This window comes from Bombus vancouverensis, chromosome 5 (assembly GCF_051014615.1).
Source record: "Bombus vancouverensis nearcticus chromosome 5, iyBomVanc1_principal, whole genome shotgun sequence".
Taxonomy (NCBI): domain Eukaryota; kingdom Metazoa; phylum Arthropoda; class Insecta; order Hymenoptera; family Apidae; genus Bombus; species Bombus vancouverensis.
Window position 1 is genome coordinate 14,805,695 of NC_134915.1, and position 27,280 is coordinate 14,832,974.

At 36.0% G+C, this 27,280-nt stretch overlaps 1 protein-coding gene and 1 long non-coding RNA gene across 8 annotated transcripts in view; one reads left to right on the forward strand and one right to left on the reverse strand.

Annotated features, from left to right (window-relative positions):
* Positions 1–8,767: 8,767 nt before the first annotated feature.
* Positions 8,768–27,280, reverse strand: part of LOC117158988 (Kinesin heavy chain 73) — a 180,894-nt gene continuing 162,381 nt past the window's right edge. For 3 of the 7 annotated variants that reach the window (XM_033338438.2, XM_076618623.1, XM_033338432.2), the window contains exons 21-28: positions 22,673–22,747; positions 20,909–21,060; positions 19,811–20,144; positions 19,187–19,452; positions 18,884–19,067; positions 18,596–18,793; positions 18,323–18,487; positions 14,888–18,091 (exon numbers count right to left, since the gene is read on the reverse strand). In XM_033338438.2, the coding sequence (XP_033194329.1) occupies positions 18,003–18,091; positions 18,323–18,487; positions 18,596–18,793; positions 18,884–19,067; positions 19,187–19,452; positions 19,811–20,144; positions 20,909–21,060; positions 22,673–22,747 (1,463 nt within the window). In that variant the 3' untranslated portion in view covers positions 14,888–18,002. Of the gene's footprint in view, positions 18,092–18,322; positions 18,488–18,595; positions 18,794–18,883; positions 19,068–19,186; positions 19,453–19,810; positions 20,145–20,908; positions 21,061–22,672; positions 22,748–27,280 lie in introns of all 7 variants that reach the window. The other 4 variants (XM_033338435.2, XM_033338437.2, XM_033338436.2 and 1 more) reach the window with 2 other exon arrangements.
* Positions 22,742–27,251, forward strand: LOC117158993 (uncharacterized). The gene is made up of 3 exons (XR_013058396.1): positions 22,742–25,565; positions 26,242–26,437; positions 26,511–27,251. It is a non-coding gene; the product is annotated as an uncharacterized LOC117158993 (long non-coding RNA).

The following is a 27,280-nucleotide window of genomic DNA, read 5'->3' on the forward strand; positions in this document are numbered from 1 at the left end:
GCCTCGATCATGCAGACGCTCTCAATGTAGTCGTATCTACTCGGAATTCAACGTGCACGTCGTCCAGATGAATTAACGACCACCTCACCCTGAAGGCGAATCGATCTGGCAATTAGATTCGAAATTTCGGAGATCTCAGAACTCTGAGGCCTCCGTGTACTACGTGCTTCGATTCTCCAAGGTCGATAGATGTATCCGTGATAATGAAACCAGTTGTGTCTGGAAAATTTCTGTTGGTAATTGCATCGTAGCTTGCGGAAGAGTAGAACGATCTTGATGCGATCCTTTCGCTGTTTCTTTCATGTCTCGTCTTTTTTCGATTACTCGAACGGGAAATGAAGCGTAGAAATTTGTTTCTAGTTATCGTACACGTTAATATATTTGCGTAAAGTCAAGTTTCGATATGAAGAAAATATATATTCCGTGAAGAAAGTGTATTCCGTGCTAAAAGGACAGGGAATGGAACGAAATACAACGTTCAGATCAGTTGGGTTAATTTAGCTTTACAAGTAACTCGCGTGTTGTTAATTATTTCTATGATATGGTCGATTGAAGTTTCATTTTTAATACAAAAGCTCGTAGGACGGTAGAATAGAGTTATAGAAGGCGAAGAACATAATCGTTGGAGGAAAATAGATCGGTACTCGCGATATTGTGCAAAATTAACTTCACTTTTCAAATCACCAATGAAATTTTTATTCCAACATACGAAGTAAATACGTTTCTGTAATTTGCAAAGCAGATGATCGAATTCGAAGCTAAATGCCATTGATGGATAAAAGGAAGGAATCGTCGATGTAACGATTAAATCATCGATTGTTATTCAATATAACGGGAGAAGTTACTACAGCGATTTATTAAAATTCCGCCAAGTTGAATAAATGCAACTTTATCGCACATTTATTTGGTATTCCCTGTTCGTGTAGATCGACGTTTACAAGGCGATCAGGTGTAAAGCAATTGCAACGAGATCACGCTTTCTCAGATCGATGTTGACGCAATTTCTCACCGGCCATGTCTTTCTCCATTCAGAATTTCTAATTTTACGGTTCGCTTCTTATTTACTGACGCAACGATCACGATCACACGCAATTAAACAAGTCGAATTTCAAATTGTTCGCAGTAGGACGAATAGGAAGTCACGGTTGACGACTTTCTAAAATTCTACTTTCCATCGTCTCAATATCGTACAATCTCGTTCGTAAACCACCGAATATCGAAACATAATCTCGATTGGTCCATTCGATGGACCAAACGATGCATTTCTCAAGCGTTTCCTCGCATCCTTAAAAATAACGAACGTCGCTGGAGTGCTGTGCATAATGAAAGATATATGCAACGACTTTGTCACTTTATTGTGCATGCGATTGGCAAACGATCGAACGATCGACGAGGTACACTAATATGAGGAGCTGATGATCGGTCGAGAACGAAGGTTTGTGAGTGTGCTGGCGGCATTTCGAAAAGCACACGAAGGGATTCCAATAACACGACCGACCTTGCTGGCCGGGAAATCGTCTGAATAATTCAACGTTCCATTCAGAAATCGTCTATGGCATATCTAATTTTTTATATACAAACGCTAGGTTACGCGGAGGCTCTCTTAGCTTTCGCGTTCGAGATGAGTCGGCCAACGTTTCCTATCTTATTGTCTTTACCGTGATCGAAATATCAAAGCTACGCCGTTCCATTAAAAGGTTGGATCTAACGATATAATAGGATCGTTCCTTGGGCAAGATTTCATGCTAAAGCGAAACGAAATATTTAGCCAGAAAGAAGATTCTTCTGTATGTTTCTGACATTTTATTGTTACTGCAGCTTTAGCTATATCCTTCATATTTACTATCGATTTATCTATCCATCTGCTTTCTACGAAAATTTCGACAATTTCATACGATTAATTAGTTTGTAGAGACGTGCAAGCGTATAGTTTGAGCGTTTGCGTAATTCATCTACCTGTCGGTATATAGATTAATAACGCGTTAAAATTTCTCGTGACATTCATCTATGGAGACGCTGTAACGATCGAACACCTACGTACATAGAAGCTGCTCGTGGCTGTAGATTTGTTCAACGTTGCAACGATACTGAACATACAACCCCACGCAAAAGCTATTTCTGAATCGAACGAAAATTCCTCTGTTTTAATTTTCCTGGAACACATTTCCTCCATAGTTCTCGTTTTATGCAAACTCCTATGTCTAAACCTGTAAACCGAGCCTCAGCGTAAATCAATTTTCACTCCTTATTTATGCTATTCTTACGATCGGGAAATATGAAACGTCGTAACAAAGGACAATTTAACCCACTGTCGAACAAAAGTGATCTCGCCACCGAACCTGGGTTAAGCAATCTACCACATGGTACACGTGTGTCGATCATGTGAACGCGCTACGTCCGTTGAAACACAAACGAGAGGGGTCGTTCGCATAATCCTGTCCCTTTTCAAGCACGTCCGAATCGTGTGTCGAGCTCGCGGATCGCTTGTGAGATTTGTAGTTAACGCGTTGTTGAACGGAGTAACGATCGCCGAGGGAAACAACCGCGAGAAGATTCATGTTTTACACGCGCGTGGCCGAGGAATAGGTGTGCGCATTGAGAAAAATAAAACGACTGGAGAACACGCATTCCCGCATAAATGCATTCGGACGTGGCACGCCTCGACGAGAGATGGTGCGCGATATATCGGAATGCGGCACGCTCATGGCCATTTTTCTTTCATCTGGCCCGCAGTCGTTACGTAGAAACGCAACGAAAATTCGAGGAACCACGCGGCTTCTGACTCGTAGTCGACAGAATTGATAATTCCTGTTTTGTAATAGTCTCCGTGTGGATATGACGCGGGTGCACGGTTTACGGTCTGTATCACCGTGTAGAGTCCTTTTGGCAGGATGTAGGACAAAAGATTAAAGGGTTTCTGGAGTCGATGATGTTCGATCGTTCAGTTCATACCGGAGATTTCTTCGTGTAAACTTTCATCAAACAGCGAGACCTTCGATGCAAGGTACACGATATACGGTGGCTAGAAGAAGTATTGGCACGTACGTTTACTCGATATACAAGCACTTTTTCGTCTCTAGTCTTATAAATTTCATCGAAAAATACAAGGGAAACTCTCATAGAAAGAAGACCAAAAAGAAAACACCCCACTGACCTCACTAAAGAAATGAGATAGTCAAACTCGAAGATAGTATCCACATGTTATTTAGCAATTAAATTGGAAAAATTTACCAAATGTCCAGCTGGCCAAATTGTAAAGTACAAAATAAATAAACAAAATTTCATCTTTGTAGTATACATATTTTGTGAATTGATTATAAGGTATCAACAACATTTCTATCACGGCGATGGAAAACTCTCGGGGGTGTTCGCATATGTCATAATTTGACAACTCACGTACTTATTCACCTGGCGATTACAAACGGAAATCAACGTTCCCTAACAATGTGCTGTCCTTTGACCACACACGTATCACGAGAAGATTAAAAGGTTTGCTCTTGCGAATGATCGCAGGTGTTTCTACTCTTAAGCCAACTATTTCTAGAAATTACGATCTATGACGCGAAAGGAAATTCTTCCCGTCCAAGTTGAAAATTATCCAAGATAGATGGATAGATTAGATACTGATACGAGCATATTGATAAGAAGGTGCTGAGATTAAGAAAAATTCTCGCGGTGTAGTTTTAACAGGTAACGAGCACAACTCGTTGAACACAACTTGAGAATTAACATATTCGCTAACGTGATCAACAAATACCATCGCGTCTCAAATAATAGATTTCGCTATCATTCACAAACAGTCTGTATAACTTTCAGTACACGTATCCCCATTCTAACACAATTGCCATTCGATTTTCACAAGCGCTATCAAAATAATCCCCAACTCATTCAACAAGCTCTCTCAATGCAGCCAAACAACTACCAACCGATTAAGTAACCATTTCGAACCATCGTTTTACCATCAATCGAAGTCTCATCGTCGTTGATTTATGCATCCTGCGGACACGTCGCTTAATTGGTATGGTGGCAAGGAGCAAACTTCTTCCCTTTGCATTTTGTTTTACGACCGGTCCCAACCGACACCACTACACGAACGATGTTAGGGTATCGGTAATGGTTGTTTCACGTGTTCGTACAATGGCTAGCCATATACAGTGAGGAACAAAGATAGTGGAACAGACCGCAAACTTTCCTCGTAAAATCCTGTATGGATTTTTGAAAAATACGAATATTTATACTTCATTTCTGTATCTTTCGTAAAATACAGCTCACTTTCCTAAGTATGTACATATATTATGGATGTGAGTTATAACGAATGAAAAGGGCCTCGGTGTGCAATTAATAAATTTTGCTATTTGAATTTGCTCACGCCTCGAAAATAAAAAAAATGTTGATGTTTTGAGTGGTGGTAATTCAATGATCAGCTGTATTAACGAAGATCTACCAGTGCCCAGATATTTATGAGTAGTAGTTATAGATTCTTACGCAATTTCATATTCTTGTTAACGTAATTAAGGGAAAGAATCTACGCAAAGATATATTTCTCTTGCAAAAATAAAAATTAAATAAAAATCAGGATGGGGGCTGTACTACAAAAAATCTATCAGTGCCCAGCTACGAGTAATACTACGGATTCTTAACGGAATTTCATACTATCGTTAACGAAACTAGGTGAAGGAATCTACACGAAAGATCTATCTCGCTAACTGAATATTACAAGCACCTCACTAAATTTCCCCTAAATGCATACAAAATCCGTAGTCCAATTATGAACGATAGAGTAGTCGGTGTATCATTGGCGAAGGGAAGAAGCGGAGGACGATGATTGCCCTGCTGGCCATGGGCAAGTTCACTGATCCCGGTGTGTCGCGTTCGAAACGTGCCACGCAGAGACACGCTGGATACAATATACACACGGTTCGTTCGTGGCCACGCTCTTGTCGAGAGAGGAAGAGAGAGAGAGAGAGAGAGAGAGAGAAAGAAGAAATAAAAGGCAAAGGAGAGAAGAGTGACTCGAACTCGCTCTTACACCGTGAACACGGCCATGACGTGAAAGCAAAGAGAAGGCGTGCGTTACATCCGAGCGCTACGTTCCCCTCGGTTGCTGAATGTCAATGCTTAGGGCGCTTCTTGGAATTCCGGCGAAAAATCGATGATCCCCAGCCTGGTCAGCCCGATAACGAAACTCTTGAGCCGCGATCGTTCACCTTCCTCGTCGTTGGGCAAAAAAGTTGCTCCTGCAGAAAGGATTCGAGACGAATTTCTCGAGCTTTTATTTTCGCTTGTGTCTTTCGTTTCGAATTCGTTGTTTGGGTCTGTGCGAAGTTGAGATTCATGGCGGGGAGCGGAGTTTAGAGGTAATTCGGAGCATGGTGGTGTTTGATGGCCTTTCTCACGGTGAGCCGTCGAAAATACGGCCTTCAACTAGCGAAAGTGGTTGGATAAATTTTGTAGGGTGCCTGAGCTGATCAGTTGTTTGTTCGTAGGGTACTTTTTATGTTGGCCTCTTACAGGTCTTTCTGGTTGTTTGGCGCCTTCGAAGTAGATGTAAAAAATGTCTATGAAATCTGAAATCTGTCATTCTCATAGGTTTGTTAATTACAGTGTTAGAGAGTGTTTTTATAAAAATATAGATTCGCATAAAACTTCGTAGTCTGGTAAGTATTAGTATGAATACTTATACGTAATAACTAGTATATCAGAAAATATTGGTTTTTACAGATGAACGATAAGTTCGTTATAAATTGGCATTCGATATTACGCAGCTTCCATGATACAAGTCCCTTTTATATCGCCTAACTGTTCAATGTCTGTCGCTTACGTCTATCAAAAGGTACTCTTGTTTTTGTAATGGCTACGCGTCCTTAAGCTTATTCAGGCTCTGACCATACTAACGTTAATTTGGAATTAAATTTATATACGTGGAGGTATAATTCAAAAATTATAAGCTTCTTAGAGGACAGGATATTTAAAACATTTCCTCATTGTCAGAAAGGAAACGATATAAAATGCTCTTATGACAATGAACGTAATAGTATTACTTGGAGAAAAATACATTACCTTTACTTCATTGTCATTGGAACATTAAAAATGTTGAATTATGCTACTTTTGCGTCTTTCTCGTTTTTCATTTTAGTGACTTGAAGATTACTCCGAGTATAACTTTAACAATTATGAAAATCAGAGGTCTCTATACATACGTGCATTTACATGTTCATAAGCTTTACTTTCTTAATGCATTTCAATCTTCCATCTATTAATTTTATAAAACAATTTCTCGTTATCTTCTCTATTAACAACATAAATAGTCGCATATTCTATATCTTTGTTCTACGATCATCCTACTTCCCCATAAACAATTTCCCTCGCTCTAACGATACTCTCTTTATACATTGGAATAACCATCGATCTCCAGTTCAATTATTAAACTTTTCCATCCATTTTCCTTTCTCCAGCCAAACACCTCTATCGTCTAAGTAAGCGAACGAACGTTTCAACACGTCTGCCGTGTATTTTCAACGAGACAAAGGAGACAAAAAACGCGCAACCGGTAATTAAGTCTGATTATGGAACACTGGCAATTAATATCCCTGGCAATTAAGCAAGATGTTTTCCGCGAAACAGCGCTCCCGTCGCTGCTCATACGCGTCTCTGCCATAAACTCAATCAGCGTGCACGTGCTCTAGATCCTACTAGCCTATATTTACAGTGACTAACAAAACTCATGTATTTACAGTGATTCACTTGACATTTGTCATAGAAAATTTGTACGATCGTATTATATGAATTATACGAAATATTTTGCAATTGAAGATTGCGCAGATGAGAAACACGATAGGCCACGTTCCTTATCTTGTGCTGTAGCGCAGTTTTATCAATATAATCATGAGAGTCGCATCTCGTTATCGGTTAATTGGTGCAATATATATTTACAAAAAGTTTCTATGAGTATTCAAATACTTTCATGAGCAACAGCATGTCGACAACTATTTACGCCGACCAAGGTAAAGCTCGACGACGATGATTGTACGGGAATTTTGCGCTTTACCATCGAGCAAACAACGGCTAAGAGGCAACTGTACAAGTGGCATATTAATTGCAGACATCTCATCGTGTCGCTCTATCGACGATGAAAAAAAGTTGCTCGAGTGCACTGGCTGTTTGCACTCTGTCCGACGAGAGATCTTTGTCGCGTCTCGGTTTTCTCGTGTAAGACGCACGGTTCTTCTTGCACCGGAACAAAAAGGACCTTGGAATCCTGTGGCTTGGTGTCACCGACATTCCCACAGGAGTCATCCTATTATATTTAAATTGGGCGAGCGTGCCTCACGCCCATATGCGAGGATTGCTCGTACACGCGAGCACATATGCGAACACGTGAGCGTATACACTACCGTCCATAAGTATTTGGACACCTGGTGCAATTCGATCAGAAAGGTTGATATGTTTGTTATATTTTCGAAATTTACGATCAAACAACGTTTCTCTGTCGTTAATTCTTTACCTCGTATCAGAACTGGAATGAAATATACTCTGTAAAAATTTTAACTAAAGAAGGGTGTGTTGTATCTGCAAGGGTAGTTCCATGTTTGTCTGTGATGAATGGCTGATACTTCACGAAGTCCATACAAACTTTTAGAATGCGGTTGGAAAAACATATTTCAATTGCTTCAAGACCCTTAACATTGAACAGACACACTTGAAGTCACTTAACTCATAGTAGGATCAATTTTCATCCGTCTTCGTGATTGCTCTTTTATTTGCGTTCTGGAACATTTAAAGAATATTATGTTCTTTTTTATTTAATATTGACTACTTGTTATCATCAATGTCCACTGATTGATGATAACATGCTGCTATCAGAGGCCAAATTTAGATTAATAGTTTTATTTGAGAAAAAGAGTTCTATATGAAATAAAATTCTAATCTCTCCTCTTCTAATTTTCTTAGATAAATGCTTGCAACAATTCAGAAATGTCAGAATTTAAAATACTTATGAATGGTAGTGTACACCGCAGGTCAGAACCACCGGCAAGCCCACCTATGTGAATCTTCTTCGATTTTCTTTCTTTCTTTTTTCCTTCGGAGCACGGAGTCGACAAAGGATGCACTTTCATTTGTCACCGAGCGATCCATGATCGCCGGAAGTGCGGAACGCTCGTCGTGACGCTGTCTGCGTTAATATTTATGCTAAGCAGCGTATAATCAACTAACTGAATTTTTGTTGGACCTCGGGAGGAGCGTCTGATTGCTGGGCCACCTTTTTTGGGGTGCGAATTAGTCGAAATTGTTGATAGACGAAATAGGAAGTAGAACTTCTTCGATAATTTTGTTGGCAATGACTTTAGTAAAAATTTGTTTGGATAAACGTTGTATTGTTCGAAGAGGTCTAAAGGGATATTTGCTCTTCATTGACAAATTTGTACGTATGTTTTCCAGAATACGTATTTTTTATGCTTATTATATTTTGATACTTCACCCTCAAAAGATCTGTAATTTATAGTCGATTGTTCAATTCTTGTATTAAATGGCGAGCCTTGAAGGAAACAATGATTGAATACCAAACATATGGTGCGTAATAATGAAGTATTTACCTAAAGGGGGTGAAAGATTCTATAATCGATTCTTCTGCAATTAATTAATTAAAGTTTTGTACGACTAGCTTAGTTTAATTAGAATACATGATTATATAATATAAAAATATAGAAAAACGGAGTGAGATAAAAGAGAAATATGTATATATATCCAACAACAGTACACACAGGCAGAACATTAAATTATACTTTTATTATATTCATAAAAATTAAAATGTACACACCTTATTGTTTAAGTTCATACTCGTATTAGCTTCTATGCAAGTATCGCAGTATGTATAATATTTAACAATAGAGGTATAGGTACTCTCGAGACGAGACGAGTTTACGAAAAGAATACATGAAATTTTTTATTTTGTTATTTCCTTGGGGTGATACGGTATTTTGTAGCTTACTTCCGATAATTATTAATATTATTGACTGCTTATAAAATAATACTATTACACAATAAGTCATCTCTCGGTTTACGACACAGTTCCGGTGTGACTCCATTAAACTTATTTATTCGCTTCAGCCTTCACATGGCCCTACGAGATCGAAAAAAGTAGTATACGATACTCTGTCTCTGGCAATAAATGAGGGATACCGCGCGATTCCGCTACGAGTCCGCTACTGAATCAAACAAAGAATGATTAGCTTTTTTTCCTTTTTTTCGAAGAAATTACATGGAATATATCTCCTACCTATACTTTTATTTATTTTTTTTTCGTTAATGTATCATATATTTTTTTGCTTTTCTTACTTATCTGTCTTCACCGCTAAGCACGTCGTGCCACTAGTGCGTACGCCTGCGATCGGATGTGTGTGTGCGTGTGTAATACGTATGTGATTGCTGTGTGAGTAATAAAGGTTAAGAGGTGCTGCTCGAGATTGTCGCGAAATCGAAAGGAAACCTTCGCTTCGTAATAAAGGCTATAGTAATAAAAATGGGTCCATTCGTGGTTAAGCGTGTAGGCTAACACGTGAAGATAGGTGCTGAAAATATGAGGCGAAAATTTAGTTGATATATCTTGTGTAAGGTTTAAGTCAGATTAATGCTAAGGAGACTGCAATATTGATGGCAATAACGCGAGTTTGCATCGAGCCACGACTAAACTTAACTTCCATACAAGCACGTTCGTCGATGTAACGCGATCTTGTTTCCTTTTTCTCGGCTCTTTTAATCGTGCTCGGTCATGTTGTGTTGTGTTCATGTCCACGGGTGAGCAAGTGTGAGAAATGATCACACGATGCTTTCTGAAAGCGTTCTCCGTACAACGGCCACTGTAGCACCAGTGCGCGCGAAAAAGGTACGATGCTAATTCGATCGCTAACTATAATCTAAGTAATGGAATTTGAATCTTTCGTCATGACGACGTGTTAATTGTTTACTATATGTATGCGTAACACGAAATAAAAGTCGCCTAAGCGCCTCTGATTTATCTTACTTTTTATTTTACACTCCCGGCTTCGATCTTTACTTCGACCGCATTCGCAAGCACTTATATCAATTCCTTGAAAGTCGATCACATTATTCGCATATTTTTCCATAACTGGTCCTCTTCATTGGTAATTCTTCTATTATGACTGATTGAGGTTAGAATTTTGACGCTTGATCGATCGCTTGCTGTACTTCGATAATCGTTATTCGAGTCGATCTTTATCGACTGTTCCGCTTAATCGCAATGGATTATCGCGTCGCGTCGCGTCGTTTTCTTTTGAAGTTCTTTATTTTTTCATGAAAATTGATTTGGAAAGTTTTTGTAAGTTTAATGATTCGTGTTAAGTTTTAGTTACTGATCGTATATTAGTGTGTTCTCGCAAACGTAGTCGAAGCAACATATCGTTACAATATCAAGGCGATCTAAGTTCGATTGCTTGATGTTCTTTGCTATTTTGCATCTGATTTCTACCATTATCAGGTAATAATTATTATTTAAATTTCTGAAGAATTTATTATAGAGCTGGTTATTTTGTATTGATCGTATTTGATTGAGTACTTTTTTCTACACTTTCAGGAAACTGTATTGTGTGAATTAATATTAATATGTTTATTAGAATAGCATTTAACACATATTCAAGGTACCTTATTCCTTTGATTTTTCATCTTTTTACTCCTTTTAATTTTTGATTTTTCTTTGTTCATAATGTGTAGTACATCCTTCTCATTTAAATATCTTTTAACCTCCAAGTATAAAACTGGTGAAATGAATTGCTTTTAATTGCTGAACACATTTGTTAAAACACAACCTATCAACCAACTTTATATCAATCTACTAACCTTATATAAGCAAACATGCATTCGTATTGATGTTACGCCTGCTTTTTGCGAAAATATCGAATGCAAGATTAATTTAAAGGATGTACAATGAAACTCTATAGACAGCGGTAAGTTTATTCACACACAGACTATTATTTATATTCATCTGCATATTTTGATTCAATCCATGTATTTTATCAATCCATTTATATTACACAGAGACAAATTTCTACAACTGTACATAGAATATTGACAGAAACGTTCCCATTTTGTTCTCGGCTCATGAATCTAAGGATAAATGAATCGTGGAAGAGTAGAAAAAAGAATGATACAGCGGATCACTGCGATTAAAGTGAAAACATTCAGATAATTCGATCACGCGAACATGGTAATGGCAAAATGGCAGAACATCCCGCGAATCGTCCTTGCATCGTCCCATAGCCTTACATAAGACATCGTCCGAATAGATATCAGTTGAATGGGAACTGACTCTAAACGCGTTTTCTGCCTTTAATCACGCAATGCAAAAATAGGCTTTCCTATTTCCGGTTATCTAGTACCGGAGCGAGTGATACAGCGATCTACGGATCTACAGAGAATTCCCAAAATCCTTACAATCTAGTATCAATCGTTTTTTTTTTTCTTATTAACTTTTCTCGTCCTACTCGTCCGAAGAGGAGTTCTACGTTATTACAGGGTGAATCCTCGATCAATCGGAATAAACGTACATGTATTCCATGTTCTTTTCTTTTCATGTGAATATTTTGATCGCTGGCGATCAATTTGAATGGGACAATACTAATTATGCTATGATTTGTTCAAACAAAAGTTACTGTGTAATTATGTAATTAAATTTGTTCTTTGTAACTGAAATGTTTATAATTTCCGATTATACATCTCAGTGATGTAACTAGTATTTAATATTCGAATGACTCAGTATACTGATATTCAAGTATTCAAGAATATTTAACCTTCATATTCTAGTATACCTCAGAATACAGAGTACCAATATTAAATTACTTCAGATTTCTGATATTCGAAATACTTGTACTCGAACACCCAAAAATACCGAATACTGATATTCATGTATTTAAAAATACCAAGTATCGGTATTCGACCCCACTAGAATACAGGATAATGATATTCAAATACCAAAAATTACTGATATTACCGGTATTCGAGTGCTTGGATTATTAAATACCAATATTCGGGTACCACAAAATGTTGAATACCAAATATTTAAGTAATTTTAAACATCAATTGTTTAATATTTCAGAGGCAGTAATATCATATATCATCAATGCGCCTAATTCATTGCGTTAAGTACCGATATTCAAATACATCAACGCGATCAACAGAGATATCCAAGTATACTAGTATTAAATTTGTATAAAGTCATCGATTCAAACGTCTCATTGAAACAATAATTTTCAATAGCAATTGAGACAATAATTTACTCGATAGGAGACAATTTACCGTACAATTGTTCCTTATGAAGTAAATTAGAACAGAATACACACGTGTTTCCGAAGATCGAGGATTCGAGAAGGTACAATGAACGAAAATTGTACGGTCGACAATTCTATTTGGTCGAACCATGTTCGACGTACAGATTGATTCGATTTGCAATGTACAGAGTGTCGGTCTCGGTATCGCTAATACAATAACAACAATCAAAGGGATGATGGTGAGGAAATATGGAGGTGGAGGGTGTCTGGAGTTATCGTGAAGCTGGTGCACATCGTAGCTACAATTTTCTTACAATACTGTGTCGATAAACGTCTAAATACCGGTGTGTGTGTCTGATGGCATCTTTTTTTCGTTTGCGCACATACCTCCTTTGTCTTTTGTTATTTGCTCTTTTTTTTTTTTTACACATTATATTAAAATATAACACCAATCTCGACTCGCTTACATTATACATGTACATATGTGAGTTCTTATTATTTTTTTTTTCTTTTGTTTCGTTTAATGTATTTAGCGATGATCGTTCGAACAGTCTCTCACCGTCAAGCGTTTTTAGAAGAGTTCCGAATTCAATATTAACATTCTCGCACTTCGCGACATTAATTGACGACACTGGAAAATGCAGGCTCCGCGGGTATAGCAATTAGGATTCTGTAGGAAAGTTTCTGGGCGATTAAGTGCAATTAAATATTATGTAGCAGTATAATTGATTTCCTTATATTAGTTTAGAGATCACCTTGCATTGTTTTATTATATTTTTATCGATTAAATATAAAATACTTTTTACTTGGATTATATTAATGTATAATAGAGTGGCAATCTTTTATTGTAATATTTCGGCATATCTCTTTTTCAATTTTAGAAACGCTATTTTGGTGGTTATCACCCATGAATACAAATTTCGTATGTTCCTTCGCTGTATCAAATTATTTATTTTACTTATTTTTCATCCTTGATTTCGATAATTTAGCACATGGACCATTAAGAATTAAATGAATTTTAATTGATAAACTGTTGCCTGATGAAAAAAAGGCATGTTTTATGTTCTCCCAATGAAAGCAATATAGTTGATAAATACTTTGTACGTTACTACACAATATTTAATACACCGTAAAGATATTTTAAATAAGTTTCTGGTAGACGTGCTGTTAAATTCTTGCTAACTTTCTTGGGAGAAAAGAAGTCAAAAGTTTCCAATTTCTTTTTTACTGCTATCCTTTAGCATTTCGACTATTTAGTAGACAGATGTTTGTCAGTTCTCTGAAATTTGGAAACGCGAATAATTTTACTTTAAGCCAATCATCAATCGTGTATTGGAGTACTTGTAATCAAAGTATTTAACAAACCAAAGCACGAGAGTTGAGTTAATCAGATTATTATTAGAATTTGTAAACATTAATTTTTTCTCTAACTTATTACTCCTTAATACTCATCAATCACAGATTGATTATCGTTTATCAACAAGTATAACAATGCTCTGATGATTATATCGTAACACGAACATCTTTAAATTAATGACGCGATAATAAAATACCATATTACGATGATAAACAAATAAAAGAGAATGTAAAAGATATAGAAATATGTAAGCAGGTTACTGCAAGTTAAACATTCCAATTTCGTCACATACTTCAAATTACCTTCAATTTTTATCAACATTGTCTTCATGATCATATTATCCATAAATAAAAAAATTCTCAAGTCTATTCCACAATTTGAAGTACGAAACAGACATATAATTTAGAGTACAGATTTAGCTTATTAATTAAAAGTACTCAAATACCTCCTCGACTCACACTTCCCAAAAATGGTTTACGCTTTTAAAATTCTTCGGCATAACACGTTCACCATTGTTTCGCGAAACTTTCCACAAATAACGAAGAAGATTTGTTTTCTTTAGTTGGAGCTTATGCCAGCTTTCTGAGAAGTCCAGCCAAAATGGCTAGCCTGATGGACGCGTAAAATGGTACCGTGCACAAGTCGCGCGTATGCAATCGGCAGCAGTGCGAGGGTAGAAAAACGAGGGAGCAGCGTAAAACAGCAAAAGATTAGTCTCACAGCCTTTTTATAGTTAGGAGAATCGATTAGATTACAGGGCGTTTTATTTTACGTCTTGTTACTTTTTTTTTTTCTTTTCTTTAATACTCTGAAAAAAATGGACCCGTGCGACCCTTTGTTTCAACGTTGTTTATTTATTTCACTTGTTCGCGTCTTCGTCTCTTTCTTTCATCATTTTATTCGTTTCTTTCTCACTGATTTTCGTTTGGAACTTAGACCGTGTGTTGTGTGTGTTTGTCTGTGGCTGCAGCAGCTTTGCTTTCAGATGAAAGGGATAATGTTAAACTCGGAAGTCTTCCAGAGACATTCGTAAAACCGATTGGTCGAAAATATTATTCTAGGATCCGTTAGGGTACAAAGTATAGTTGTTGAACGATTATCATATTAGATAATTAATAACGATAAAAATGGACATTGTCTTATCGTGGGATGGAATAGGCTGTGTAAGCTCCGTCGATGCTAGATGCTCCACTGCGAGATATAATTGGAAATAAACAGACAAAATTAATAAGAAAGAAAAGAAAACACAGAAAACGAAAGTAATCATATATGTACAATTTTTAGCTATTACAATAAAATTAGTTAATTATTAGAAAATATTTATAAGCAGACGATCGAACATTTTACAATTATTAGAAATTAAATTTTACTATGTTTCAATTCTATGTATGTATATAATTTCTCATCGTAACGATAGCGGAGAAAAAGAACCTAAGAAAAAAGAAAAAAAGAACAGAAAAGTGTAACGCGTTGTCTGAAACTTAAAGGAGACTCTATTAATCCTATATGCCAGGTAGGCATGTAGCATCACTGTGACATTTGTGAGTCTTAATTTTCTTTCATCATTAATATTCTTGAATTACCAAAAAATGGACAGAGATACCTTCGCCCGCGGCGTTTCCCTTTCGTGTAAAATACGCGTTCGTATTTTTATCTTTACCATCTTTACTTCGTTTATTCTATTCGTTTATGATAACACGCGTGCACACGAAAGCAACAACCGCAAGTCTCTCGTCTTTTAATCGCCGTATGACCAAGGAAACGTCGCGTCGCAGGCGAGAGTTTATTATTTATATTCAATAAGTATTACATACAGTAATATATGTTCATTATTGATAGCGTTTAGTATTGTTCTAATTGGACAGAAGTTGTTGTTCTTGTTATGGTTATTTTTTTCTTTTTTTTTTTTTTTTTTTTTTGGTTGATGTTCACAATTTGGGCGAATTTTCTTTCTTTCTTTTTTCTTTCTTTTCTTTCGTTTCTTTACGATTATATCTTAATCTTTATGATGATTAATTAGCTTCTTTCATTCGACGTTCATTTCTTCGTTACACGTTTAACCTTTTTCCCCCCTCCTTTCTTTCTATTTTCGCATCTTTCTTGTACTCCACACGATCTATTCGATAAGTTAAAAAAAATATGCGATACCGTCGTTTGATTTTTCTCTTATACGCGACACCTTTGACCATCTATCGCCGTTATATCTTTTCACAGTGCTTTACTTATCTCCTTCTTCTTCTTCTTCTTCGCTTCTTTTTTTTTTTTTTATTTAATTCATTGTCGAACGAGAAATCAGTATCGTCATCGTCGTACTGAGCAAAAATCACGTTTGAAATGTATCAAATATATATACATATATGTATATTAGAGTCGTTTCGCGGTGAAAATTCAGCCAAGAATCAAGAAGAGTCAAGTGCAACGAATCGTGGACAATTCGCCACGATAAAGAACAGAGAAAGAAAGAAATAACGTCGAATCAACGCAGTTTGACGTGACGCTAATTCAAGATACGATCAAGCAAGCTCGTGTGTTTTTTCATTTTCTTTAATTCGATCTCTACTATCTAAAACTTACGAATCTAGTATTGCGACCCTATGTGATCGTGTTGCACTCAGAGACGATTCACATTAGCCAGCGAATCGATTGTTGTGAATCAATGCCAGCATCGGGCAACAATTACTACGTAATTGATAATCAATGATTACAATTAATTGTCATTAACGATGAAAATTTCATTCAACTAAGTGTAATCACAATTAACGATTAAAATTGCTATTTAATCTTGGAACACTATAATGTAATATTGCATTATCAATCGTCTTTTGTTATGAACATTTGTAAGAAACGTTGACTTTTTTATTATCCTTGCTCTGTGGATCTTCTTGCACGATATTTTAGCAATTAATAATATTAGTGTACGATATTGTTTTTTATGATTTTATAATATACAGAAACAGATAACTCGTAATTTGTAAAATTTCGCTTGTTTTATCAACAAACTAGTTGCTGTTACGCAAGAATAACTTGTGTCTAATTTGTTAAGATTTTAATCGATCGATGACCAACACTGACAATCACTTACGACAGAGACGATAGCCAATGTGAATTTCTTTTTTTATCTTCAATTTATATCGTCATGCAACACGCACAGTTTCTTCCATACACTTTTGCGCCGTATAAATTAATTGCGTGTCATGTTCGCGTTAACAACGTAATGCTGGACAGAGGACAATAATTGTATGTTACAATAAAAAGGAACTTAACAGATTGCGCTAAAAAAATACAATATATATGAAACAATTGTATACATATAAAATCTTTAAATAATCTACGCAACGCGGTAAATTCGTGTCTCATGAAAAGAATCATCATCTTCACATTTATTTTAGTTTTTGGCCGTCCCGTGTGATTTATTCCTCTGTTGGCTACATCTCCATTGTTTCAAATTACCGGCCCGGCAATTTTGGAGAGTGTCTTTCATATTCTGTCTATTTATATATATATTCACTGGCAATTTCCATAAAATTGCCAAATTGTTATTTCTTTTTTTTTATTTTAATTCATATGATTATTGTACATATTGTAATATATTTAATATTCGTGTCGATATTTATTCTGTTTCTTTTTCTTTTCTTTTAAATGCAATCGGTGCTTAGAAATTATGGAATATTATTGTTTAAAACGAGCCTTGATTTACCACCAATGGTAGAAGATTACGATCAAAATAACTGACTCTGTTTTTCCCTATTTCTTCAATTAGTGTTAAAAAATGTACAATTAATACGCGAACTAAATGATGCTTCGTCTTATGTAAAAAGTAAATGGCTCATCATCCCAGTCGTTAAAATTAAAAGTTTTTTGTGGAATGCTTACAAATTATATATATATATATATATACTATATATATATTCGATTGAACATCGTTCGCTGACTTTCGATACGCAAAGACGAAACTTTTCTTCGTATCGATGTTTCTTGCGCTTTTTGTTTAATACTCATTCTCTCTCACTCTTTCTCTCTCTCCCTTTCGCGCTATACTCGCTCTCTCTCTCGCTCTCGCTATGCTACTGAAGATGCGAAGTAGTTGTAGATACTATGCTTTCAGAACAGCATGTTCTGTTCGAGAAAAAAAAAAACACCAGAAAAAAAGTTTCTTTGACAGAACGTCCCATGCTTTGTGTGATACACATTACAATGACCTAATATTTCAAGTAATATTTATAAGTATTAATTAATCCATAACTGCCCTAATGTCTAAGGGACTGAAACACTGCTGCTACACATATCATAGGCATGTAGCAATTAGGATATTTAGTGGCTTATTAGTAGAACGAAGTTACTGGTGAAGCGGCGTTGTGATCCGTTTACTTGCCCCGTGGAGAAGATCGCGTGCCTGTCGTTGAAAGGCCCTCCCCTCGGCTTCGACTTCGGTGCAAGGAATGTAAACCCTCACCTGGAGCATTCGATTATATATTGGCATAAATTTATAATACTTCAAAGCACTCGGAAGACGTAATATTTCTAAGTTTTTGCCAGGTTTGTATTAATTTCGCTACGTCGTGCAAATTTATCTTCCCGTTTGCAGAGTTTATCTTCGAATTTAAAAGAAAGTAGTTGATTATTTTGTAATAATTGCACATTAAGTTATTCTGTTATAGCTTTTTATGTAAAATATTCTTCGTACCTCTGCTGACGCTTCGACGCATCGGTGCAGGTTGAGGGACAGAGACATAGTTTCTAAGTGCTCGGCCACGTTTGTCCTGAATTAGTTTGTCCACTTTAACGAAGATACCGCATTTCGGTCGACACGTGAAGTACCTATGGCCATTCACAGCACCATCGTTTTTACCTGTAACAATAAAATTAATTTCCTCAACTACTTTTCTTTTTTTTATCTATTAAAAACGTTTTTTTTTTTATTTAATAGAAACGTGAAGATAATAAAAGCGAACGTTACCTGTCGGGGCATCGAGTTCAACTCCTATCCATGTCCCGGATGCAAACTCTGTTGGGCCAACGTACGCTATGACACCAGAATAGCTGTATGGGCGAACCAGCACCGATTCACCAACTATAACCCAATCCGGGAGCGGAGTTTCGACTCTACTTAAGTCGTGTCTCGATCCAAAAGCTGAACTCTTGTCGCTCACGTCGTCTATTAAATTTTTATAGAAACAGAGGCGAAATTTTATTAAAGATTCGTTAACAAACGCTAGTTACTTTGTTGCTATCAATAGTTATTTACCATCGATTCGTTCAGAGGAGCTGTTGTCGCCGTTCTCATAGGGAATGTTAGGTTGCATTGATTGTTCGAGTCGTGCTGCTGCTTTGCTCTCTGAAACTTGTGGACGGACCATGGGGAATGAAGCCCTGTGCTGAGAACTCGTAGGCCTTCCTGTGCTAGTAGAAGCTTTCCTTCGACGTACGACCTGTAATCGTCAGATTAACATTATAAGATTAGTCGATTTAATTTGACATATTAGTCAATTCGACACGAATAATGTACGCGATATATATATTCGTTCAATAGCTTAAATATTAACATTACCTTTCCTGGTGGTAGCTTCGTGTGTACAACCGAGCTACCCTCCAGAGGGCTGTCTTCTCCAGAATTCGATGCCTGACTAATCTCCATGTCGCTTTTCCTTCTGTTGCTCAAACCCTGACTTGGTATATCCTTCTTCTGACGATGAGTAGAACTTGTACGCGACACATTGGTATTTGCATCGCCATCGCTTTTCGTCGAAGAAACCGGACTGTCGATGTCTGCGTCCATGTAGGCACCTGTCTCGTCTAAGTTCTTTCTAGTATGTTCTGCGATATACAAAAGATCCATTTTACATATATGTTTGTATGTTTATAAAATTAAAAAAAAATATTAAATCAATGGGGAGAGAAACTGTATACTAAACGTTTTCTAAAAACGGATTTCAAATTTCTCATAAATGCATAAAGATCTATCAATCCCTGGATTTTAAGTAAATCTGAAATAGCAAACAACAACTTTTAAACTCTTCTGTTCTCATTAAACTGTTAAACTTCGACTATTCTATTTCTTCCTCCCTTATTCTTCCCTTACGATACAATCTCTCAGTAACTAATTCACGCGACGCTCATCTTAACAAGAATGTATACTTTAAGTATTTGCTCTTTCGAGAGCCATTCAACTAACCCTCGCCGCAAGTGTTCTCCATCACGTTTAAGTTGCCCAACGCGTTAGTCACTTCACCCATATATTCCTCCGGCGTTTCCTCCACCAGTGAGCTGTCCATTCTCTCTGGTTTCTTATAATCCAACAGATTTCTGTATTCCAGGTCTGGTGTCTCGTCCACGCTGATAGATTTAACGGAGATGGAGTCCTCGGACGTGAGATTGGTCGTAGACACCGCTTGTGAACCGTAGCCGCTGCTGCTCATGCTTGGCGTGTTGATCTTCGTCGATTGAAGTTCGACAAGAGAATCCAGTGTGCGTGAAGAAGTTAGCGGTTTTACTGGTTTCGCCGGTGCCTGAACGTAATCGCGTGTGATTTGATTGTGACAAAGATGATATCGTGGGACTTAATAACTTTTTTTCTAATCGTAGACAAAGAGGAGAAACAATTGTACTTGATATTTCTCGACGATTTGTTCATTTTTATACCTGTAGTAGTATTTAATCGCATTTGTATTTTTGTACCGTTTCTTTTCACGGATTCAGATCTCTAGATACAGATACAATGTTTCTTCTCTAAACAAAGTTAACAATTTCACTGTCTGTGATATTCTAATGGTTAAGTTTTCTAAGAATTGCTTTTTAAGAAATTAATTATTAGAATCGTTCGCCAACATATGAATACAAACTTCGTGGTATCGTTCTTTCAAAAGAAAATAGAAATACCACAATTTTTGTTACGTTTACTGCAAGAGCGTGTCTGACCATAGACGATCCGTTTTCACTTTTTATGCTCCTCACGTTTATGTTCCTCTAAGTTTAAATTCATCAAATTTTAAAACTGCATAGAAATTATTCAGATAAATGATAAGATATACGATATACGAATAATAAATAAAATATTTCTTTACGAAGATGATCGAATCTAGCAAAAATTTCAAAGCTTAACTAAAACTGTAGAAACTTCAAACTTAAGACTCGAAATGGTAATTTGTTATATATAAATCTTTTTTTTTTTTTTTTTTTAAGAGAATACGAATATATCGATCACGTAACAAAGACAACGATTCAAGTATAAACTATTTCCAATGTATTTTCGAAATTTAAAAACGCGTACTACCTGGTACGAGTCGTATTCCGAGTAATCAGCGTCGCTCTTCTCTTCGTCCTCGTCGTGTACGGGCGTCGACAACTGGTTGCCAGTGTTCGATGTTTCCTCGTGCAGAGTGGTCATTCGTAGACCCAATTTGCCACCGACCATATTCGGAGATGCTAAAAACGAACATTATCAAGTCAATAAAAGTCGCATGTGATTATATCGCTCTTGCGAAGACTGTGAGAAATTGTAAAGAATATCAGGGCCGATCTGGCCACCGTGAATAAAGAAAAATTGATTAAAAGTAAAAGGGAAGAATCGATTGATTTGTGATTGCTCGTTTATTTAGATTTATTCCTTCTTTTGGGTTCCAACATATCAAACATCCATTTAATCGGGTTTATGATCACACTAAAAGGTGCCAGGTCGGTTCTGATACACATTTATCAGTGATTGCAATAATATCGAACAAAAGGAATGTGGTCCATGCTGTTCCTAAAGAAAAAAGAAAAAAAAAAAGAATGAAAAGGATAAACGGGTATATTCCACGTATTCGACGATTTCTTTTTCTAATTAAATTATCATTTATCTTTTATTCTTTATTCACAAAGTGTCCTTGTACTATTGTCTTGTTGATATTGCGTTCTGTACGTTTTTGCATTTACAAATTTCCCGTAATTTCCATAAAAATCCACAGTCTGTAATTAGTATTTGCGTAATTATCAAAATGTTTTCGGTCACGTGTCTCATCCTATACGCTAATTTCGTGTATTGATAATGTTCGACTGTTTCTCGTCTTGCACCTAACAGTATATTTCTTCGTTCTACTTCTGATAAAACGTGTGTATTTCTGTACGTGTCAGAATGATCCGTGTGAGGCCAAATTTTGTACTCGAGAATCGAAGCAAGTGCTCGAAATGAAGATACTATAAAGATTCGGAAGATCCAAGCACATAATACGTGGAATATAAGGCAGCCTGGAAGAAACGTAAAACAGAGGGTGAGAAAGGTACCGTATGGTAATCGAAAGCGATAAAACATCGAACACATACGGAGACTATGCACTGCGGCACAGCGAGGCTGCAGTTCCGATAAAGGACAATAACTACGGAGAAAAATGATAAATACGGAAGAAAAGAAGAAAAAGAAAACGAATCGTGATTCTTATCGATATCTGTTATCGTAGTGCTACGTAATAATCGAAATAAGGAGTAAGGAAACGAAACGATCTACTAATCACTACGAGAATGATCGAATGGACTCTTTCAAACTCGCCACATTGATTTAGAAAATCGACGATTTTTAGAAATTCGTTAAATTCAACGAATATTAATTTTTAATCCTTTCTCCAGTAAATTAGCTTCTAGAAAAATTCTAATACTTAGCAGTGTCCATCTACTGATACTATTGTTAGCTTCGTTGCTGAATGTGAAAGCTAAGAGTATGAAATTCTACCTTATCACTGATATATATATATATACGTTACTATTCTATTATCGAAGCAGAAAGATAAGACGTTTGATAGAAAATATTGGAGAAAGGCTTAAATTGCATGAAAAATGAATAGAGGAAATTTCTTTCCTTAAAATATCTGCCAACTTATTTTCGAGCTGCGTTAAACCCCTGGACCATTTCGATTCTTTCAGAGGTGAGGATCCATAGATCCTCGCATTCTTACGAAAGATACGAAATTTCCGCGAGAATTTACACGAATAATTTGAAATAAAATCGATGAATTCTCGTGGCAATGCCAGTTCGAAAGAGCCATCAACAGCGAGTGTCACCTACACTTGGCAGAGGTGGATTGTTGCAGACGTGTCAATGAGTTGAGATTCAGGTTCAAATTCAGGAAGGTTGGTCTCGCTGAAAGGAGATAGACGTACTGATTACACGGCACTCGGTTTTTCTCGTCGATCGCTAAACACTACATTTTTGTTCTCCTCTTAATGGCGAGCCTTCGACAAAACCTTTCTTATTTTTCTTTCTTTCTGTTTGCAGGCTTGTCACGCGTGATCGATCATGCCTGTAGGCTAGAAGACACTTGATACAATCAGGCAAACCAGATCAGCGTACGATGTACACCTTTTGCGTCTCATATCGAAGATATTCGTGTCGACAGCAGTTATTACAGCCGCGTACAAATATTTGTAAAATTTAGTAGAAAATATTGCAGAGGTACAATTTCAAATCGTTTCTTCGTTGCTTTCTCATTTTGAGATTCTTTGTACACGTGAAACGATTTAACTCGCCATTCTTTAACCAATCCAAAATGCACCGATACGTCGATTAAAACTCGAAATATATTTTTCCTGATCTTATTCGAGAAAATATTTGTTAGGAATCTTCTAAAATTCAAAGTTATTTCGTACGATTAGAAATTTCAATTTATCCAGAGGAAACTAACGTAGAAATATCATTAACGAAGAGATCTGATCGTAATTTATGATCTCATATGCATCGTGGATTTGTCATAAAGTATGCTAACGATAGCATTTTATTAGTTTAAAGTCAAAAGTGGTATTGATCTCGAGCTCTTCTCAATGCGGTATCTTCCTTGGATTTTTACTGTACAGTCGATAGCATTAAATATGTAGACTCTATCCTCCCGCAAAGCATGCTTCACTATGGCCGAAACAATAATCTCATGCAGTACTAAATTACTCTTAATTTTGCCCCCTACACCATTCTCAACTTGTCTGCTTGTATTTCTTCGTTTCGTTCGACTTTAAACTAATTCTTCCTGCGGATAAAGAAAATGGGTCTTTCGTCATAAAGAATAGTTGGCTAAATTCTTCTTCCAAATACGAATAAATATTTATTCCCTTCTTTGAGATATATCTTCCCATTTTCTTAGTTACTTGTAAGTTTCTTCCTTCTTCTTCGCTTCAATGAAAAACAATTTAGTTGCTTTAATTAATTAAGATCAACAATATCGTTTAATTAAGGAAATATTCATAATACAAAAAAAAAGAAAGATCCTGAATTGTTTTTCAGAAGCACGTCCACCTAAATCATTAATCAATAAATATTTATATATATATATATATGTACACATATATGATACAGTTACCCTACGTCTGTTTCTAAAATATCGCTTAATAGCACATTCACAGGTAGAGACAGTAAAAGTAGAACAACTTTACAAGCCATCTTATTCGTCTTTCTTAATTTGTTCTTTTTTTACTCTTCGACTATAATTCGATCATGATAGAAAAAAGAAAAACATCTTATGCACGCTGGTTCACTCTTAAATTCAGTCTTAAAACATAGATACCAATATCGATAACTCGTCGAACGTTACGAATTTTGTTTCTTATCTCAAACTTCGACGAGTCGTCGATAAAAAGAAGAAAAAGATTTCAAAAAAAAAAAAAAGTAAGAAAAAAGAAAAAGATAAGAAAAACAGAACTATAGAAATCGTTTCTATTCTAGTAAAAAACTTTTGCGAAAGAATTGTTCAAATACCCATGCTTTTCGACTGCGATTCGTGATATAGTATAGTATAGATTATAGATAGTCATAGTCGTGATATACAGTGCTAGTGAACATGATTTCTACGCATGGTGATCTCTGATAGATACTGCGATAGACACGAGAGAAGATCGTTCTTTCATCTTGCGTTTGCAATGCGTTGACGTGACTTTCGTTAAGCGTCGATCATGATCAGCAACGCAGACAAATCATCGTGTAAAAGACGTGAGCCAAAGAGAAACAGTCCGCATGAACATAGACGAGCCGATATATGCTTGCTTAGAGGCACACAAGGAAACGCATTCGGCATGCAACAGTAAAATCGTGAAACTAAAACAGCATTTGCTCTCGTTGCAATGAAACAGCGTTCGACACATAGACACATAGACAGAGAAGGCATCAGCAATTTTCAGAACTAGAGTTTAGATTATTTGAAGCGAAATATTCGTAATACGATTTTTATTGAAAATGACAACGTGAGTTCACGCTCGCCATCTATATGCAGATGCGCTAGTTACAATAAATAGTAACTAGAAGATAGTTCTAGATACAAGCGATAGATTTAATCGATAGGTTTAAGATGTTCTTTTGTTTTTATCCCTAATCCATGTGTATTACAATACACATAATTTGATTTTCATGCTATGATAATAAGAGCTTGAAACAAATAGAAAATCATGAAAATCTTGTATTTTCTTTGATGATACGAATCACTTCTGGTTCTGAACATTGCTAGGATCACAAAAAAAAAAAAAAAAAAAGAAAATAGAAGTGCAGCACCATCGACACACTATATACACATATATATATATTTAAGGCGCACTGGAAGAACTAAAACAACAGACAGACTCAACCACTCACGAGACATATTTATATACTAAATCGTCACTGCCTGTTACGGCATCAATCAAATATCAATCAAGACTCCATTTTACCTGAGTTCAGAATGGAGCCTTGCGTGGGCCGAAATAGTTGTAGAAGTAGTAGACGTAGTGTTATAAACAGAGGAACAGAGATATAAGTTGCGTATTATTGATATAATCGCTTGGACTCGTTCGTGTTAATTTTGCTACAAAATTCTGCTGATTATCAATAAGGCTCGTTAATTAACGTTATCAAAGAGGCTCTGTAACAAGTGGTGGAGCTTTTTTTTTTGTAAATATCGCTGCTAATAAACGCTATAGTAAAGGCGGATCTGAAGAAAAAAACAGTAGGTCGTTTTTCTTTTTACCATGCTCAACTCTCTTTAGGCCCGCCCCTCTCTCTCCCTCTCTCTCTCTCTCCCCTTTCTTGCATGATATCACGGTTCATGTGATTTTTTTTTTACTAGGAAAGCTTTAATAAACGTTGCTAAATAGTGGCAAAAATCGTGCGTAAAAGTTGAACATAGCGTGGTGACATAACAGTATGATAGAAGCTGTAAATAGAATAAATACGAAGTTCCAATGTGTAGTGGTAATTCGCTAAGAGGGAGATCGGTTTTACCAAACATCGTTAAGGAGAGTGATCGATCTGTTTGATCGTGTCTGTTCTAGGTGATTGAGCGATTTCCTTGTATGGTGTTCTTCTTTTTCATACATAGAATTCAGTAGAATTTCATAGAATTTTTATTACTTGGAAATCTCTTTTTTTATATTAGAAATATTAATTAATATTATTTAATATTAGAAATAATATCGGTGAATTAACAAATAGTACGGTTTGTTATCGAGTATTTTCTGAAAATTTTAAATATTGCAATAAATAAAATATTGCAATATTTTGATCTATCCTAAACGCAAAATTTATCAAAAGGGTTGAAAATTGAGAGCACGCGTAACGCTTCTGTAAACGAATATAGAGAAAACTCTTTTTATTTTAAAGATAGAAGTAAATTTGATTTCCAGTGGACACGATATAAGGAAACGCTAACGATGGATGACATGAAATCTCAATAATAAAAACGAACGAAAAAGGAAACGTATGAAATGAACATCTTCCATTATTCAGAAACAACATATCTAATACCAAAGGAGGACATAACAGTGGAATTTTAAGACAATCAAAAACTAGGGCAAATCTTAGAGTGACTATCATGGCAAGGTGGTATATTTATAAATATATATATATATATATGTATAATATATTAAGAAACATTGCATAAGCCACATTTCAGAAATGAATGAATAGACTTTTTTCGTCGAATATAATTCAAGAAAGCAAAAAATCAAGGCAACGAGAAGTGATCGTAAAACGTATGTCGATATATTATTCTAAGACTAAGGTCCTCAAAACACAGTGCCATTAAAATTTATCAAAGCGTTTAAATATTATTAATAATTCAAATTGTGATTTAAGCAAACTAAGATGTTGCATTCAATCAAATGATGGATTCGCATAAGATTATAAGTCATAAAGATATCCAAACAAAATTAGAAAAAAAGTAAAAGGAAAAGAAAAAAAGAGAGAGAGAAAAAGAACTAAAACGTCGATAATTAAAATTCGTTCGAACTTTTAATGTAAAGTAGCAATCCATTTAGCGTAAAATTCTGCGCCCAGGTAGCAAGCTCTGTCGTCGATCATAGAGCAGCGTTAATAACGAAACAAAATAATATTCCTTTTGCTAAATTAGCTACGCCTTCATCAACATCATGGCAAAAACGCTTGCGTAGCAAAAGAACTCTCTTGCAAGAAATCTTGGGAATTACCTCTTTGTTGGCGTGCTTATGGTAGCACCGTTGGAGATATTGTTAAAAGTTATTATGAACAATAGTAAGATGTTAATTCTATTGCCATTACACAATCGAAGAATTAAGTGATATATGCAATCGATCGAATTAATAAAATGGATTACTACAAAATGAACGGTGAACTAATGAATGAGAAAATGAATTGTATGAGTGAATATTTTGTGTGAATAATAATAAAAAAAAAAGAATCCTTCGT